Source organism: Onychostoma macrolepis, chromosome 06 (assembly GCF_012432095.1).
Source record: "Onychostoma macrolepis isolate SWU-2019 chromosome 06, ASM1243209v1, whole genome shotgun sequence".
NCBI lineage: Eukaryota > Metazoa > Chordata > Actinopteri > Cypriniformes > Cyprinidae > Onychostoma > Onychostoma macrolepis.
Genome location: NC_081160.1, coordinates 17,346,406 through 17,361,722, shown reverse-complemented (window position 1 = coordinate 17,361,722; position 15,317 = coordinate 17,346,406). Strand labels below are relative to the sequence as shown.

Sequence of the window (15,317 nt, the reverse complement as noted above, 5' to 3'; positions counted from 1 at the left end):
TACATGGTCAGTCTTACCTAGTCATTTAGCTCAGACCAAAGCTTGAGAAGATCAAACGAACCCTAAAATCAACAGCCTTTCTTTATTTTCTCACACTAAACAGAGCACTTTGAGCTGGTTTAGCAGCTTATAGTCCTGAAACCCAGTAGAGAGAATAAGCATTTTTGAGCCATGGGTTCCCTTGGGAACATCTATGTGGTTTTAGAATAGTGATTTTGGATTGAAACGTATAGCGTGTGCTGTGGTCAACATTACTGAACCATTTTCACATTCTGTTCTACAACAATTGCTAACACAATGACTACAATGTGTGATTATGTAACCTAACTCTTTAATTTACTAATAATTGAAATTTGGCTATTAGAACTTCCCTAGGGAATCCATGGTGAATCCAATTGACCTACAAACTGACGTCATGATTGAACAGCTCAGTTGGGTGTGTATGGTTTAAGCTGTCTTAAGGAAATTTACAGGAAGAAAAGCATTGACATCCAAATCCCAGTGTAAGGGCGACGAGGCTCATTTAAAGCACAATTTACAGGTCTCTCCCTCCCACTCTGTTGAGCACTATTACAGCAGATTCAGAATGTATTTCTGAGAAAACTATGCTTAAGGCTAAAGGCTGAGTACAGACAGAATTTGCATTTACCGTGAAGACCAATAACAATTTGTAGGCAGAGTTTAAACTTGTTTGTCTGAGGTAATCCGAATGTCATAAAATGAATAAATCAGAGCACCATCTCAGCAAGGTACACCCTTAATGAGAAGCCAAGCAGAATTTAAAACAGTTATTAATACTATGTGAATTTATGTCGATCATAACAGCAGTCATCAATGATGCACAACACAAATCTCATGCAAGATGCAATCCAACCTCATACTTTCATGCAGTAGTCAAGGTTATATCATCAGTGTGAGAGAATTAACTGCCACGTTAAGTTCCAGTGTTTGCACTATAGAAACTCTCAGATGGGGCGGAAATTGCTGAACAAACAAACCAAATACTAAAATGACAAAGTGAGTTCACAGTCAGTCAATGAGCAATCACAATCAAATCCATAAGTGTTAAAAAAACCAAGCAATAAATTTGATCAAGTTATTGAAAACTGACACAAATATCAATCTGTGGGTGGACCTTGCTAACACAGTATGAGCCTATATTTTGACTGGCTAGTCACATTATACAAATGAAGAAATGAGGAACAATTCTCCATTTTTAAATTTTTTTTTTTTTTTATAATTTTCAAATGAGGTAGTATCACCCCATTTTTATTGGGGAATCTTCCTGCATGTGTAAGGTACTCACTGTTTCTGCAGTAGGTTCTGCTGCTGCTGTCTGTATGACTCAATAGTCTGCTGAGGGAGGAACTGCATAAGTTCCAAAGACTCTTTGATTTTCACCAAAATCTCATAGATTTCACGGCCTTTAATCTGAAGCACAGAGAAGGAGAGAGAAGGAGTAAGCCTGGATGTCAGACTCCTGGATTATGCTCAGTTCTTCACTTTGAATATACCTTAAGAATGAGAGATTATCTTTTCAGTGTCAAATAGTTCTATGACACTTTCTATAAAGCCTACATATAAATTTAAATGTAAAAGTTGTAAGGTGTTCATCATTCATTCATCTTAATGTTAATTTGTAATACATTGCGGTTCATGTACAAATTGAAATATGTAATATAGCATATGAAAAAGCATGCATGTAAAAATTAACATTAACTAATGCTGTAAAATATTTTATTGATCATTTATTGTGAGTATACCCAATGCATTAATGTTACAAATGATGAATTATACTTTTATTATGAATAACAGTTATGAACAATCAATTATTATAATTATATTTAACCAGTTTTTTAAATGGATTATATAGTATGAATAATACCAACAATGCATAATATAAACAGGTTTCATAAACGTTTGTACCAACACTTCATTCACAGACATCAAGACATCATTCTTGTGTGTAAAATTAGTTAAATAAAGAGCAACAGAATGGAAGACAATGCAGATTTATCTTTAAAAGTGGATTTTCTAAATAAATAAATAATAATAATAGAAAAAAAAAATTTCCCTAATGAATATTTACATTGGAAAAACAGATTTGAGATACTCACAGGCAGACAAAACACTTCCTCATCGGTGGATCTTCGCTTCTTGATGGAGTTTAGCTGAGAGAGGTGAGAGGCCTGACGGAAAGCTGTGGAAGACGGAGATAGAGGAAGTGAAACAGCCATAATACAAGATCAAGCACAAAACACAGAGCTAAAGCAGAGAACAGGTGGAAAAGTTGCAGTGTGTGTTTGTACAAGAGGGCATGCAGTATGTATGGAGGTAAGAACTATCTATAAGATACATGCGATGCAAATGTGTTTGTGTTAGATGAAGCCCAGTCACCAGCCCCCAGCACTACTTACGGCGTTTCATACCCTCACTGCTCTTTGTGCCATCGCTGACATGCTGTTTACGGATGCTGTCCTCGTCAGCCTTCCGGTCACGTCCAGGGCACGCACAGATACGGGCCTCAAAACACCGTCGACCCAAAACCTGACCACTGAAGAAACGATCAAGCAGGTATATGTCAGATATACCTGCATATTTCTATATTTCCTCTAAGGGAATACAATCCAGTGTTTAAAATGGTCTTACTCTCTGGTTTCCAATGTGACGATTATGAGGATGGGGCGTCTGTTCATTCCACCAACACAGCTGGAGTTACACATAAAATTGTACAGGATGGTTGTGAACTCTGTGCCCACCTGTTAATAGGGAACAGTTGTGTCATACACTACTCGTTGTTGTTCATTTCTCTAGAGCGGTTATGTTAAATTAACATCTGGTTGGGAATGATTTCAGGTGTGCAGTGTATATACAGACAGTCAGGTTTCTCTGAAATGTGTGTGTGAGTGTTCACCTGAGGGGGCTCGTAAGGCACCAGCACACTCTGACGCCCAGTAATGGAATCCTCCACGTACTGAGCATGACTGTTTCCCTCAACCCTAATCAGGTGACTGGGTGGGGCTATTTGGCCTATTAAACACAAAAGTCAGTCAATTATATCTCAAAGCTGAAGATTAAAAACATGTTTAATCGCATTTCCAGACTACAAATTTAGAAAAGTAATATACCGTCATTGAACTCTCTGCTCAGTTCATGGTTCGGGCATCGTTTGACCACCTCGGTAACATGCTCAGCTTTCTTATAGACAGGCATGGCCCGTATGACTGCACCCTGGGGTGGGTTGGTAAGGACCTTGATTTGAATGGGACATGTTTTGGCAATCTGACAGTACAGCTTCTTCAGTTCTGTGGAGTACTATAGAAAAGAGAGAAGAGTTTGGTTAGTAACTGCCATAAAACAATTTAAATGTACTTTATGCATCTGTAATAAAACTGCACTCCTATTTTAACAACATAAGCTCATTTGAATCTGTATTACTAAAGTGTTTTTGCTTTGAGAGCTTTTGTCAGATGTTTTTAATGCTTAAAAGTAACTTTTTTTCTACGTTATTAAAAAAAAAAAAAAAAAAAAATCTAATGGAATAGTAGTTGCTTTAAGCTACCAAACATCCATTAAAGATCACTTCTTTATCTAATAGAAAATAAGCCTTTCTCACAAACACATGCAAAGTTGAGATAAAACAGCTGCAGTCTGGCAACCCTTTAGTGGAATAAGTACCATATAACAGTCTTGAAAGGGAAGAGCAGCTGGCTTTAGGCAGCAGGATCCTTCTGGATCTGCCCTACAGCTGTCACAGGTTAAGATATACCTGTGATTAAGGACACACACTGAAATGTGCTTTCCAAATCACCTGAAGAATGATTAATCTATGAAGAAATCAGGACCATTTTGACACAGAAATCTGATGTTAAAATTATTGCCCTGATGTGATGATATTTCTAGTGTTGAGCAATGAGTAGCTTAGACTTGCCCTTGGATGCCTTTATAGGCCTCATTCATGTCATAAAACGAGTAAAACAAATGTCTATTTGAATCTAAATCAGTGGTTCTCAACCTTTAACATTTTTTTTGACCCCCCAGTACTAAAAAATACTAAAATAAAAATTAATTAAATTGTAGAAGTCCAGTTCTGGAGTTTGGGGGGCTAGGTTTAATTAATAAATATATCATTTTTGTTTTGTTTCTTTAGCTTGCTGTGTCTCGTTTTAAAATATTTTAAGTCAACTTGATGCCCCTTGGAAGTTTGCTGAGGTCCCCCTAGTGGGTCCCAGCCCTCTAGTTAAGAACCAATGGTCTAAATCATTCATAATACCATTCTAATATAAACTGACATGTTCAGATCAACAATTTGCAGATCAAGATTTTTTTTTTTTTTTTTTTTTTTTTTTAATTTACAGAAGTTTGCTCTGCTGGAGTTTCAGGAATGGGTTTATAGTTTCTCAATGTATAACATGAAAATTAAAATTTACCTGTACGTATAATTATTAAATACAAATCGTATGAGGTAATCTCAACTGCATTTCCCAACATCCTCTTTATCATTGATGACAGCTTGATGTTCAGGGTGTCACTGACCACAAAAATCACAATTGCATTACACCGTGTTCTTGAATCATCCTCATCACCACAGGCTAACACTCAGGTGTTACTCATACTTACAGCATCGTCAGGTGTTTAAGATACTGTCTAACCATACACATAGGTGAAAAAGAAAGATCTACATGATTAAACAGTACCACAAAGCGTGACCGCCAACATTGTGACAACTGTAAATCATCACTCAGCCACCAAAGTTGCAAAAGCTAATGGTATGCTACACATTTTGTATTGTAGATAATGGCTGGTTGCACATCACTTCTTTTTCAAGAAAAATAGCATGGATACTTTTCTTTAAATGAATTCTTGTGCTGAAAGCAGCGTATCAAGTACATGGAAAATAACTGAGTTCATTTGTTCATTTGAAAAGGTGCAGAAGAAAGAAAGAAAGAAAAAGGGCTGTGAATGTTGCCAGGGGCTGTTTTGAAGAACAATGCCACATTAAATTCCATCTCTATTAACTTTTGATATGAAGTGTTCCAATGAGCTGAGCCCGTCCCAACACCTGCTTGTGAGCTTTCAGAATATTACACAATCTTGACATAAACGCACACATAAACGCCCGCACACACACACACACACACACACACACACACACACACACACAAATCGCGGCCATTTCCTGAAGTGACTGGTAGAACAAATTGGGGGAAAAAAAAGAGAAAAAGAAAAAAAAACTTTACCAAAGCTTAATCTAGCATAATGTTCATTTCTGCATAAAATTTTTATATGTTAAACATTAACATTTAATTTCCAAATTCACATTAAAATATTATATTTAAAAATAACAGAAATTAACAAGTTAATGAATTGCTATACACATCATTTTTAATTAATATAATACAAAAACTAATGCATTAACTAATGTGAACAAATTGAGCCTTTTTTGGTACACATTTTATGTCAGCTGCACTGAAAATAGATTTGAATAGTCCATATTTTTGGCCCCTGTCCTGTCATATCACTTGCTGATGATGTCTTCATCAGAATTTCAACAGCACGAAGCATCTACACTCATCACCTGCACTGTCAGAACTGACTTGACCCATTTTAGCTGTGACTAATTTAGCGCCAGGGTGCTTTCACCGGTGGATGATGAAGGCGTTTTGTGCGTGAACTGAACGCTTTTTTAAAAGGTGTTCTATAAAAAAGAAAGATAAATAACTGTAATTACCCCTCTGCTCCCAACCTGATACGCTGCTGTACGCTCCCGTCATTCAGTTAAATGAGGTGAGTGAGAGAGAGAAGGGGAGAGGAAAGATCTCTAGAACCAAAGAGAGAGTTGTAGACATGAATGCCAAAGGGTCAGCCACACAGAGGCCCGGCAAAAAAGCCAGAGACCTTTGACAGAAGCTTGACATATACTGACAACAAACACCGTTCTTACATATTTTGGAACATCGTAAACTCCAACCTACAAACCTTACCACATAAACAAAGCAGTTGATGTACCAATTCTAGCCCTAAAGCAACAGATTTTGAGAATGCAAATATGTGTGGAGGCTGCTGTGTTTGCTTGGGGCCAAATAAGCTGCTTCTGACAGGGAAAAACACACACAAAACACACACACATATCAAGGGTGGGGCAACAAAGTGATCTGATGAATTGGAGGCATTGGCTTTTTTACAGGGAGGGGCACAGTGGTGTTAACGTGCAATTATGTTCCAGTCATGGGCTACAATGTGAATTCCACACACACACACACACACGTTTGTTTTTGTGAAAAGTGGGGACGTCCCATTGGCGTAATGGTTTTTATACTGTACAAACTGTATGTGCTATTCCCCTACACCAACCCTACATCTAACCCTATCCCTTACAGGAAACTTTGTGCTATTTCAGATTTTTCAATACACTCCATTCTGTGTGATTTATAAGCATTTTGAAAAGTGGGGACATGGGGTAATGTCCTGAAAAGTCACCTTCTCCTTGTAATACCTTGTTATTATACAAATTTATGTCCTCATTTGTCACAAAAAACGCGTGCACACACACAGGTTAGAGTAACTGTTTAAACAGAAAAAGGGGATTTGAGAGAGTGACTGTCTAGGTTGAGAACAACTCAGTTGTTAACAACTCATTAGTATCAATAACTAATAATAAATAACTTTTAATGTATTTTTTAATATAAGTTAATATTCATAAATATACGATTGTTCATTGTTTTTGTTTTTTTCATGTTAATTCATAATACTAAAAACACTGAAATACATTTTAACGTTACTTATAACTAATGTATTATATTATTATATACCATTATAACATGTTAATATTTTTATATCTCCAGTTTTCAGTTTTTAATGTTAGTTTCAGTAATTAAGTTGTGGATTTGTAGTTTTAATTAGTTTTGACATTTTATTTTTCTATTTATTATTCTATTTACTTTGTGATTTTAGTACTTCAACTTAGTTCTGTCAACATCGATCAAATAGTTAATAGCAGTGTTGTGGGTAATTGCTATACACATCATTATTAATTAATATAATACAAAAACTAATGCATTAACTAATGTGAACAAATTGAGCCTTTTTTGGTATGCATTTTATGTCAGCTGCACTGAAAATAGATTTGAACGCGAGTTACGTAATCGGATTACTTTTTTTCAAGTAACTAGTAAAGTAACTCATTACTTTTCAATTTAGAAGGAAATATCTGAGTTACTTTTTCAAATAATGCCAATTACTTTGTTTCCTATGTCCCATGACAGCTCTCGTGTTGCCATGTTGAGAGAAATCGTGAGTAAGTGCAGAGGCGTGTGTGCGCTGTGAACATGATGTTACTGTAGTTCTAGACTAAATGTCAACATGTATTTACTCATCTCAAGTAATATATTTACTCTATTTTTTGGAATTTATTCAAAATAGAAACATTTTTTAACTAAAGTATTTACTATCACCTTTTTTTTTTTTTTAAATTCATCACATCCTTGCTGAATAAAGTATTAATTATATATTCATATTTATATTAAGCAGCACAACTGTTTCCAACATTGATAAATCAGCATATTAGAATGGAGGACCATGTGACGCTGAAAACATGGAGCAATGGCTGATAAAAATTCAGCTTTGCATCACAGGAATAAATATCTTAAAAGTATATTAAAACAGAAAACTATGATTTTAAATTGCAATAATATTTTGAAATATTATTTTTTTAAAAACAAACAAACAAAAAACAGATAAATGCAGCCTTGATGAGCATAAGAAACTTATTTGAAAAAATCTTTTGAACGGCAGTGTAAACTGGTTTCTTCAAGAGATTTCTACACAGAGATTTGTGCACACAGTTAAACCGCAGTCACACCAACAACAAACGCACACACATACAGTGTTGTACGTGTTGTGACAAGTTTGCAGCTGTAGTTTGTGTGTGTTTGAACAGAGCAGGGCTGCAGGCTAAGGCTGTATTCGTGTCTCAGCATGGCAGGGCGGGTTGGCCCAATGCTCTGGCGCCTCTGGTCTTGTCCCACCTCATACCTGACATGTACTGTCACGCCAGTTGTCTTGCCCAAAACCTGTTTCATTGGGAAATAAATAAAATGTGTGTTTTTCCTCCTCTTTGGCACAGTAATAAAAATACCTGTTTACAGAGTTTTGCTTTCCAAACATTTGAAATAAAACTTTGAGCATAGGGTGCAAAAAATGTAATTAATCAATAGAAAAATGCAATGCTGTTCAAAAGCAAGTTTCACAGGGCATTGGCTCATTATCTGTGCTTAATACTTTTTGCTAGAATACTACTTCTTGCAGCTAATAACTCATGCATTGCACTGGAAAACAGGGCAACAAATGTTTGCTCTAGTGCACGTTTGCACCACTTAGTTTGAGCAAAATGTATGCAGCTACGGTTTTGAATAGCGAATCAACAGCCATAATGTTGCTCGTCATGCTTGAAAACTTTGCATGGCATGGTGCTTATGCATATATACTTTAGTTTATTCCAAAGTGAAAAATATGCACAAAACAATGAAGCAAAACATAAATATCAAGATTTAAATGCAGACATCAATAACTCGCCATGTTTGTAGTGCATGTAGCGGAAGATCATCATGTAACCAACCCTCATCAGATTCATACTTTCTCTAGTGATGTAAACAAATGCCCCCATGCTTCCTGGCACTAGTTAATGCCCTGTGATTAAATTATATGCTTTGGAAATGTGATCTTTCCCAGAAAACGTGTGACAAGCTTTGGTGTAATTATGCTGGATTTCCCCTCGTTTTGCTCAATGGTCGCCCTGAGTGCTGCCAAATTCTTTCCATACTGCTACCTTTATTCCTTCTTTCACTGAGAATGAAGGTGTTTGCATTTCTGTTCTCGTTCAATTACACTCTGAAGGTGTTGCACAAAAAAAGGTGGGATTTAAGGTCACGTCTAATAAGTAGATGCCGGACCTTTTCAGGTTGCATTGTGGCATCTCGACTGCATGAGAGGATGGAGATTATGATCGTGCAAGTGAGCTAAAGCAGACGTGGCGGCTATACTGGTGCTGACAGACTGATCTTCTCTTTGACTCAGTCCAGCTCTACCTCTTGCATGGTCTTTAAAAGCACAGGTAATCTTTCATTGTTCAAAGACACAAAACAACAAGAACAACGGATCTCCAAACAGAACCTGTCAGAGAAGTGGGCTTTTCCAGATACGCCTTTCTTAGAAATCATTTCCCAATCATAAAAATCTTTTCAACCCCAGATTTTTTTTTTTTTTGGTAAATTAACCTCTCCCTCCTTTTCTTTCTTCTTCCTCTGCTTGCTCTAGGTTTTAGGGCTTTACGTGGCAATGTCAGACGAGTCTCGACAGGCTCGTTGACACAAACAAGTCTCAGCTCCATCTCACGAGGCGTGGGACGGGCCTGCAGATGTTCCATGGACAAGTTGTATCTTGCCACCTTTCGCTGGAACACTCGTCTCTTTGAGCACTTCTGTCCTCCCCCAACTTCTATCCTCATTCTCATCTCCTTGTCCTGCGGCATTATGAGAGACGCAGTCGACAAGCTTTACTCATTGAGCAAGTAACAGCCCCTTCGGCACTGCAGGGTTCAGGAGGAAGGCATGGAGTATTTACACGAGTATTACTGACCCATTCTTCTAATCCCCAGCTCACTTCTTGAGACAACAACTCCAGTGGTCGCATTCCTTCGGTCACAGCACTCTATACAGGTGAATCAATGGGCAAACAAAACTGTGTCGTACCGTTGGATGCGCTGTTGATAGGTTGACAGGAAAATGCAAATGGTGGCTCTGCTCAAAAGAACATCAAACAAAACGCGCCAAAAAAAAGTGAACTGAAAATGATAGAGGGGATGGGTTTCCTCTGAAAACTGAAAACGAACAAAAAAGGTTCATGTATGGTTTGTCTTATCATTGACATCAACAAAAAAGCAGGATTGCAAAAGCTTTCCCGTAAATGAGGAGTGGTAGGATGCGATGCCAGGAAATACGTGTGTGTGGGTGTGTGTGTGTGTGTCATGGAAGCTAAATGCAGGATGGATTGAGCTGCATACGAAGAACACGTTTGGGTTACATTAAAAGTAAGCCACAAAAATGCCTTTCACTTGGCTAAATTGTTATTAAATTAAAGGAAGTGATATTCTTCACAATGTTCTATACACTGTGAGAAATGGCAATATGAATGAGTAGGGACGTCTTAAATGAGACAACCAAGGGTGTGGTGTCTTTCTCACACCCAGAAGTCTGCTCTAAGTACGGTGAGGTGTCTGACAACTTCTGCTGTATTGGTAAAGTCAAGGAGTGAGGATGACAAGGGCTGTTGTGGGAATAGGGTAAATGTCACAATCCCACACTGCACTGTAGCCAATGAGCACTGAGCAACTCGCAAACTAAACTCCGCTCAACTTGTTTACTCAAAGATGCGAGACAGCATTACCACAACTGACTCACTGGTTTTTCAAGACCACAATCTGCCAAATTCAAGATTAATGAGGCATTGGTTTATAATGGCTGGGATCAATTAGTCTAAAATAATCACAGATTTTTATCTCATTTAATGTTTGTGATTGAATAACTTCCACTGAAGCTCTCAATTTAGCCTAGCCACATTTAGCGCAAAATGACATAACGGTCATAGTTCTTATTGCCAACATACAGTAAATTTAGGTAATGGTGTGAAGATAAGATTTAAGACCTTAAGTGGCTATAACTAGCTAGCAACCGCTAGGGTGCACTGTCCAACTGAAAGCCACTTTTTGGTTGATAGACATCAGGCTCCCTGTTCCCGTGCTACTACAACTAGCCTAGCGGGTTTGGTTGGTTTAGGTGACATCTATCTATGCAAAACAAAGTGACAGTGACACAGTTATTGTAATACTCACTGATGCGCATTGTTTCCGCTATGTGGACATAGCGGTTTATGAAAAAGACATAATGCGCCATCAAACAGCTCACCAGTAGGGGTCAGTCATGGCCCTTTTTGGATAGAATTTTCTTTTCGTATATTATAATTTTCAAAACTTATTGAATTTTTTTTTTTAAATAAATGTATCAAAACTATTTAGTTATTTTAAAAAAATACATTTGATCGTTTATATAATTTAATTAAGATTTTTAAAATTGAATATGGTTGCGACTATTTCAACAGACAGCAAATCTCAAGTAGTAAAACAGACCAGTTTAAACCTATGCCTGCCATTTTTTTCCTTGGCCAGGTGGAGTTTTGTAACTGAAAACTTTCATATAGATCACAGAAATGCCTAAAGCTGAGATCAGACAGGTAAAAACTTTACTCTCCTCCTGGAGGAAGAAGAACCCTTGACAGCAGAAATTAACTGCTTTTTTGAGCACATCACAGAGTCTTGATCTTTGTGTAACATAGAACCACAATGCATTGTCATAATACAAAAAACACTCAATTCACAGACAAATGCCATGCATAAATGGGACGAATGGTTATGAGTGATTTGTGACCAGAGGGCAGGAGGTCCAATTTCTGCACCAGGAAATATTTGGTTGTTACCCTAAAACCAGACACTTAAACTCAATATAGACTGAAGGGACAACGTGCTCTCCTCTCTATGCTCCTGTATTTGTTTGACCCCAATACCTTACCACATGAAATCATTTAATTATTTATTTATTTTATTTTTTTGGTATAATGGTATAAATGGGTTTTGTTTGTACACTGTAAAAAAAAAAAAGTTGAGCCAACTTAAAATTTTAAGGCAACCAGTTTCAGCAGATTTTTGAGTTTGCTCAACTTATTTTTGTGGGAGATTCTCAAATTTTTGTTGTATAAACTTAAAATGACAAGTTGAGAAAATTAAAAAATCTGCTGAAGCTGATTGCCTTAAAATTTTTAGTTGGCTCAACTTTTTTTTTACAGTGTAGTTTACTAGCAATATTGAATATATAATAATACAAAAATTATATAAAAGTCATAAGTATTACACACATACATCCACTATGTCTTACCGTCCAGGTGGCTGATTTGGCTGTACTGGACTGCTGGAAGGACACATCAAATGTATGTGGGCCAGCATAGTCTGTGTTGGATGGGATGGCAGGTGATGGAGATAGGGCCTCGAAGGTGGAACTGGGTTGGGCGTAGGGTGATGGTGCTGTTACGTTGTTCTGAGTATGCTCATTGTTGTAGGGGCTGGTGGAGGTGGATCCACCATTTTGATCCATGCTGTTGAGAAGCCCCAGGCTTGTATACTGTGGCTAGAGGAAAAACAGAGAGTATTTTTATCAGTATAAAATCTTTTCAAGTGTTTATGGCATTAGAAGTGTCACACGAACAAAGACACAATATTCATCAAAATATTAATGAGATGTTGCCACAATACAGCTTCTTTTGATGTTAATACATCAGGCTATGATGTAATGGTGGGCTTAGAGAAACAGATGATGTGCATAACAGCCAGTGCTTGGCAAACTTAAGTCTTTGTATAGTATATGCAAGTCAAAGAGAATTATGACCCAAAAGGTTATGCTCTTTATCAAACTGTTTATCAAATAGCCCTGTCTATGTACTTGTATAAAGAAAGGCAGTAAATGTCCTTCTATTACAGCTGCAGATGTGTCAACCGTGACAGATGAGTAGGCTTACCAAAAGAATAGTGATGCATTATGTAAAAAGGAATAATTTACACTATGTAAATTTTCTAGTTATGCTGTCACTCAGCAACATAAACTAAAAATCAACATCACTATCTAAAGTGTCAACATCACTATCAAACATTATCTAAAGTATTGGGGGAAAAAATCCAAGCCATGATTCAATGTGTGATTATCCAAGAAATTTAAAGTAGCCTAACAGGGTCTTAAAATTTATAAGTAGTTAATTCTGAGTTAATTTGAACTGTCAATTAAGACATTCTTTATCCCAGTCATTTTTATTCTATAGGTGTGAAACTGCAGTTGTTTACAATGTAAATAATTTAGGACCAATTAAGTCTTTAGCCTGCCTTAATTGCTCTAAGGTTGTTGGTGAGGTCTGTAGGAATGAATAAAGACTCTAGATGAACTGGAAGATGCAGTAATAACAAAGGAAGGTGGGTACAGCAAGGGGGTCGGCAGTAAATGGGCGATACACAGTTCACACGGCTCCTGTTGCCTTGTTCCAGTGAAGGCGCAGAGAGGAATTAAAATGACTGTCATTTGAGAGAAGGAAGAATGTTCTGGAGGTAAGCCAGCCTTCTCCAACCCCACTCCTCCAGTCCATTCCTTTCCATTTATACATGCCACATTCCTGGATGAGGTGCCATGGCTGTATGGCTCTTTAGACCGTCATTAATCTCAACCGAGTCCCTTGTTTATTTCAGGCATGGATGGAGACAGCTGTCCAGCTTGCACGCTTATTCCTCTTTCTCTCTCTTTTCATGTCTCTTTCTCTTTCACTCTCTCACACAAAATTCTCCCGGTGCTGCTGGAGGCTCGGGTGAATCACCATCATTTAAATTTAAATTTATTTTTTTTTTAAATAGAATTATGCATTTTGTACACCTACACACCTGTGAGTGGATTAAATCACTGACCTCAACAAGCCTCTCCAGCAGTGCCGTAGGGCATAAGAAAAGAGGTGCCATTTGTGATGTACAGACAGGGGTCATTGTGTGTGTGTGTGCCACGAGTCTGCTCAGCCTTCTGGAAACAATGAGTCTCAGGCTTTTAAGAGCCTGTCTGAAGAAACAATAGACCAGGTCTATTGGTGTATGAAAAGAAGCGTATTGTAGAGCAGACGCACATACCCACACAAAGAGGACCCAAACACTAGAGCTGTACCCTCCAGCCTCAACAGCGATTCTCAAACACACACGTCCTTTACAATGAAGCAATTAGGACAAAAATTTTTTAGAGACAGTAAGGCCACGTAAGTCAGTCTATGTGTCTGATCCCACTAGGGAGGTGTAGGCCAGTGCGCAGTCTACTTAAAGCCATTAGCAGTACATTAGCATTTGTTTGAAATTTACTTAAAATAATCGGAAGAACAATTTGCACAAGCCTGTAAACTGTAAAAACGCATAGGGAAAAAAGTAATGCAGCTATGTATATATATATATATATATATATATAAAAACCAAAAACAAAACAAAAAAGTAGAGATTGTAAAGTATATAAATGAATGCACTGGTAAATAACATCTTTGCCTATTCCTGTATAGCTTAACCCCAAGAACTGGTCTCATGTAGTGCATAGTAAAATGTTCAGATGTTTACAAAAATTCCCCTAAAATTCCCCAAATTTCCTAATGTCTAAGACTCTTAAGCAATACTTAGCGTTGAATTTTGCACTGATAATAAAATGAGGGGAACGTTTATCAACTGTGCTAAATATTAAGAAATAACTAAATCAATTCAAATTTGTGTAAACAAAAAGCATCCAGTACAACAACATTTAGTATTTAGTCCACCTTTCAGATCATATTGTGATTTTCTCTAGCACATTTTTATCAAATACTATTCCTCCACAATGCAACAACCATATAACAACTGCTTTAGCTGCTCTTAAAAATACCAGTCTGTTTATAGCCTCCTCAGAGAGTGAGCCTCTGGGATGTCAAGATGCTTAAGCAGAACCATAAATCAAATGACCATGACGCATCTGTCTTTTATAATACCAGTGGGAAAAAAAGTGTAGCAATAATAATGCAGGTGTAATCTCCAATTACAAGATAAATGCTTTTGAAATGCCACAATATATGTTGATATCCATGACCTCAATATTGTTCAGTTTAAGTTTATAGATTTATTATATATTTATATACAGTGGGGGTGATCAGTCCTTCCCACAGAGTTTAAATTTAAATGTTTTTACAGAAAAATATAATATAATATAATATATAAAATAACAAGCTCAAAGTGTAGAACATGGCACCAACAACACCAATGTCATGGGTTTGATTCCAAGGGATTGCATGAACTGATAAATGCAACGCAAGTTGCTTCGGATTAGGTCTGCCAAATGCATAAAGGTAATACTATAATAATATATACATCATATACTACTCTGTTTTGTTTACAAGCAAAACCCTCTTCTACCCCGGTCAAAGATAAATATGGCTGTTTCTAAAATCAAGACAATCTTAAAGTTCAATATTTATCAGTTTCTTATGTTACAGTAAAATAACGAATGATTATGATTTCAGTTTCGGTTCCGGATTGACAGTCTCAAATGAATTCCAGGGTAAAACAAAGAACTGCAGTTGCATCTTTTAACGATGCATTCTAACGATGTGCTGTTGACAGATGTCAGCAGTGTCAGCATTACAGTTGATTTTCAACCTCGAATGCTACCTGTCTTTGT

The 15,317-nt window shown here is 37.0% G+C and overlaps 1 protein-coding gene across 11 annotated transcripts in view; it reads right to left on the bottom strand.

Moving 5' to 3' along the window:
• Positions 1–15,317, bottom strand: part of tp63 (tumor protein p63) — a 40,660-nt gene that overhangs the window by 6,749 nt on the left and 18,594 nt on the right. For 7 of the 11 annotated variants that reach the window (XM_058778002.1, XM_058778004.1, XM_058778006.1 and 4 more), the window contains 7 exons: positions 11,985–12,233; positions 3,129–3,315; positions 2,915–3,030; positions 2,650–2,759; positions 2,418–2,554; positions 2,118–2,200; positions 1,307–1,431 (listed from right to left, as the gene is read on the bottom strand). In XM_058778002.1, coding sequence (XP_058633985.1) covers positions 1,307–1,431; positions 2,118–2,200; positions 2,418–2,554; positions 2,650–2,759; positions 2,915–3,030; positions 3,129–3,315; positions 11,985–12,233 — 1,007 coding nt within the window. The remainder of the gene's footprint in view (positions 1–1,306; positions 1,432–2,117; positions 2,201–2,417; positions 2,555–2,649; positions 2,760–2,914; positions 3,031–3,128; positions 3,316–11,984; positions 12,234–15,317) is intronic. The other 4 variants (XM_058778003.1, XM_058778005.1, XM_058778008.1 and 1 more) reach the window with 1 other exon arrangement.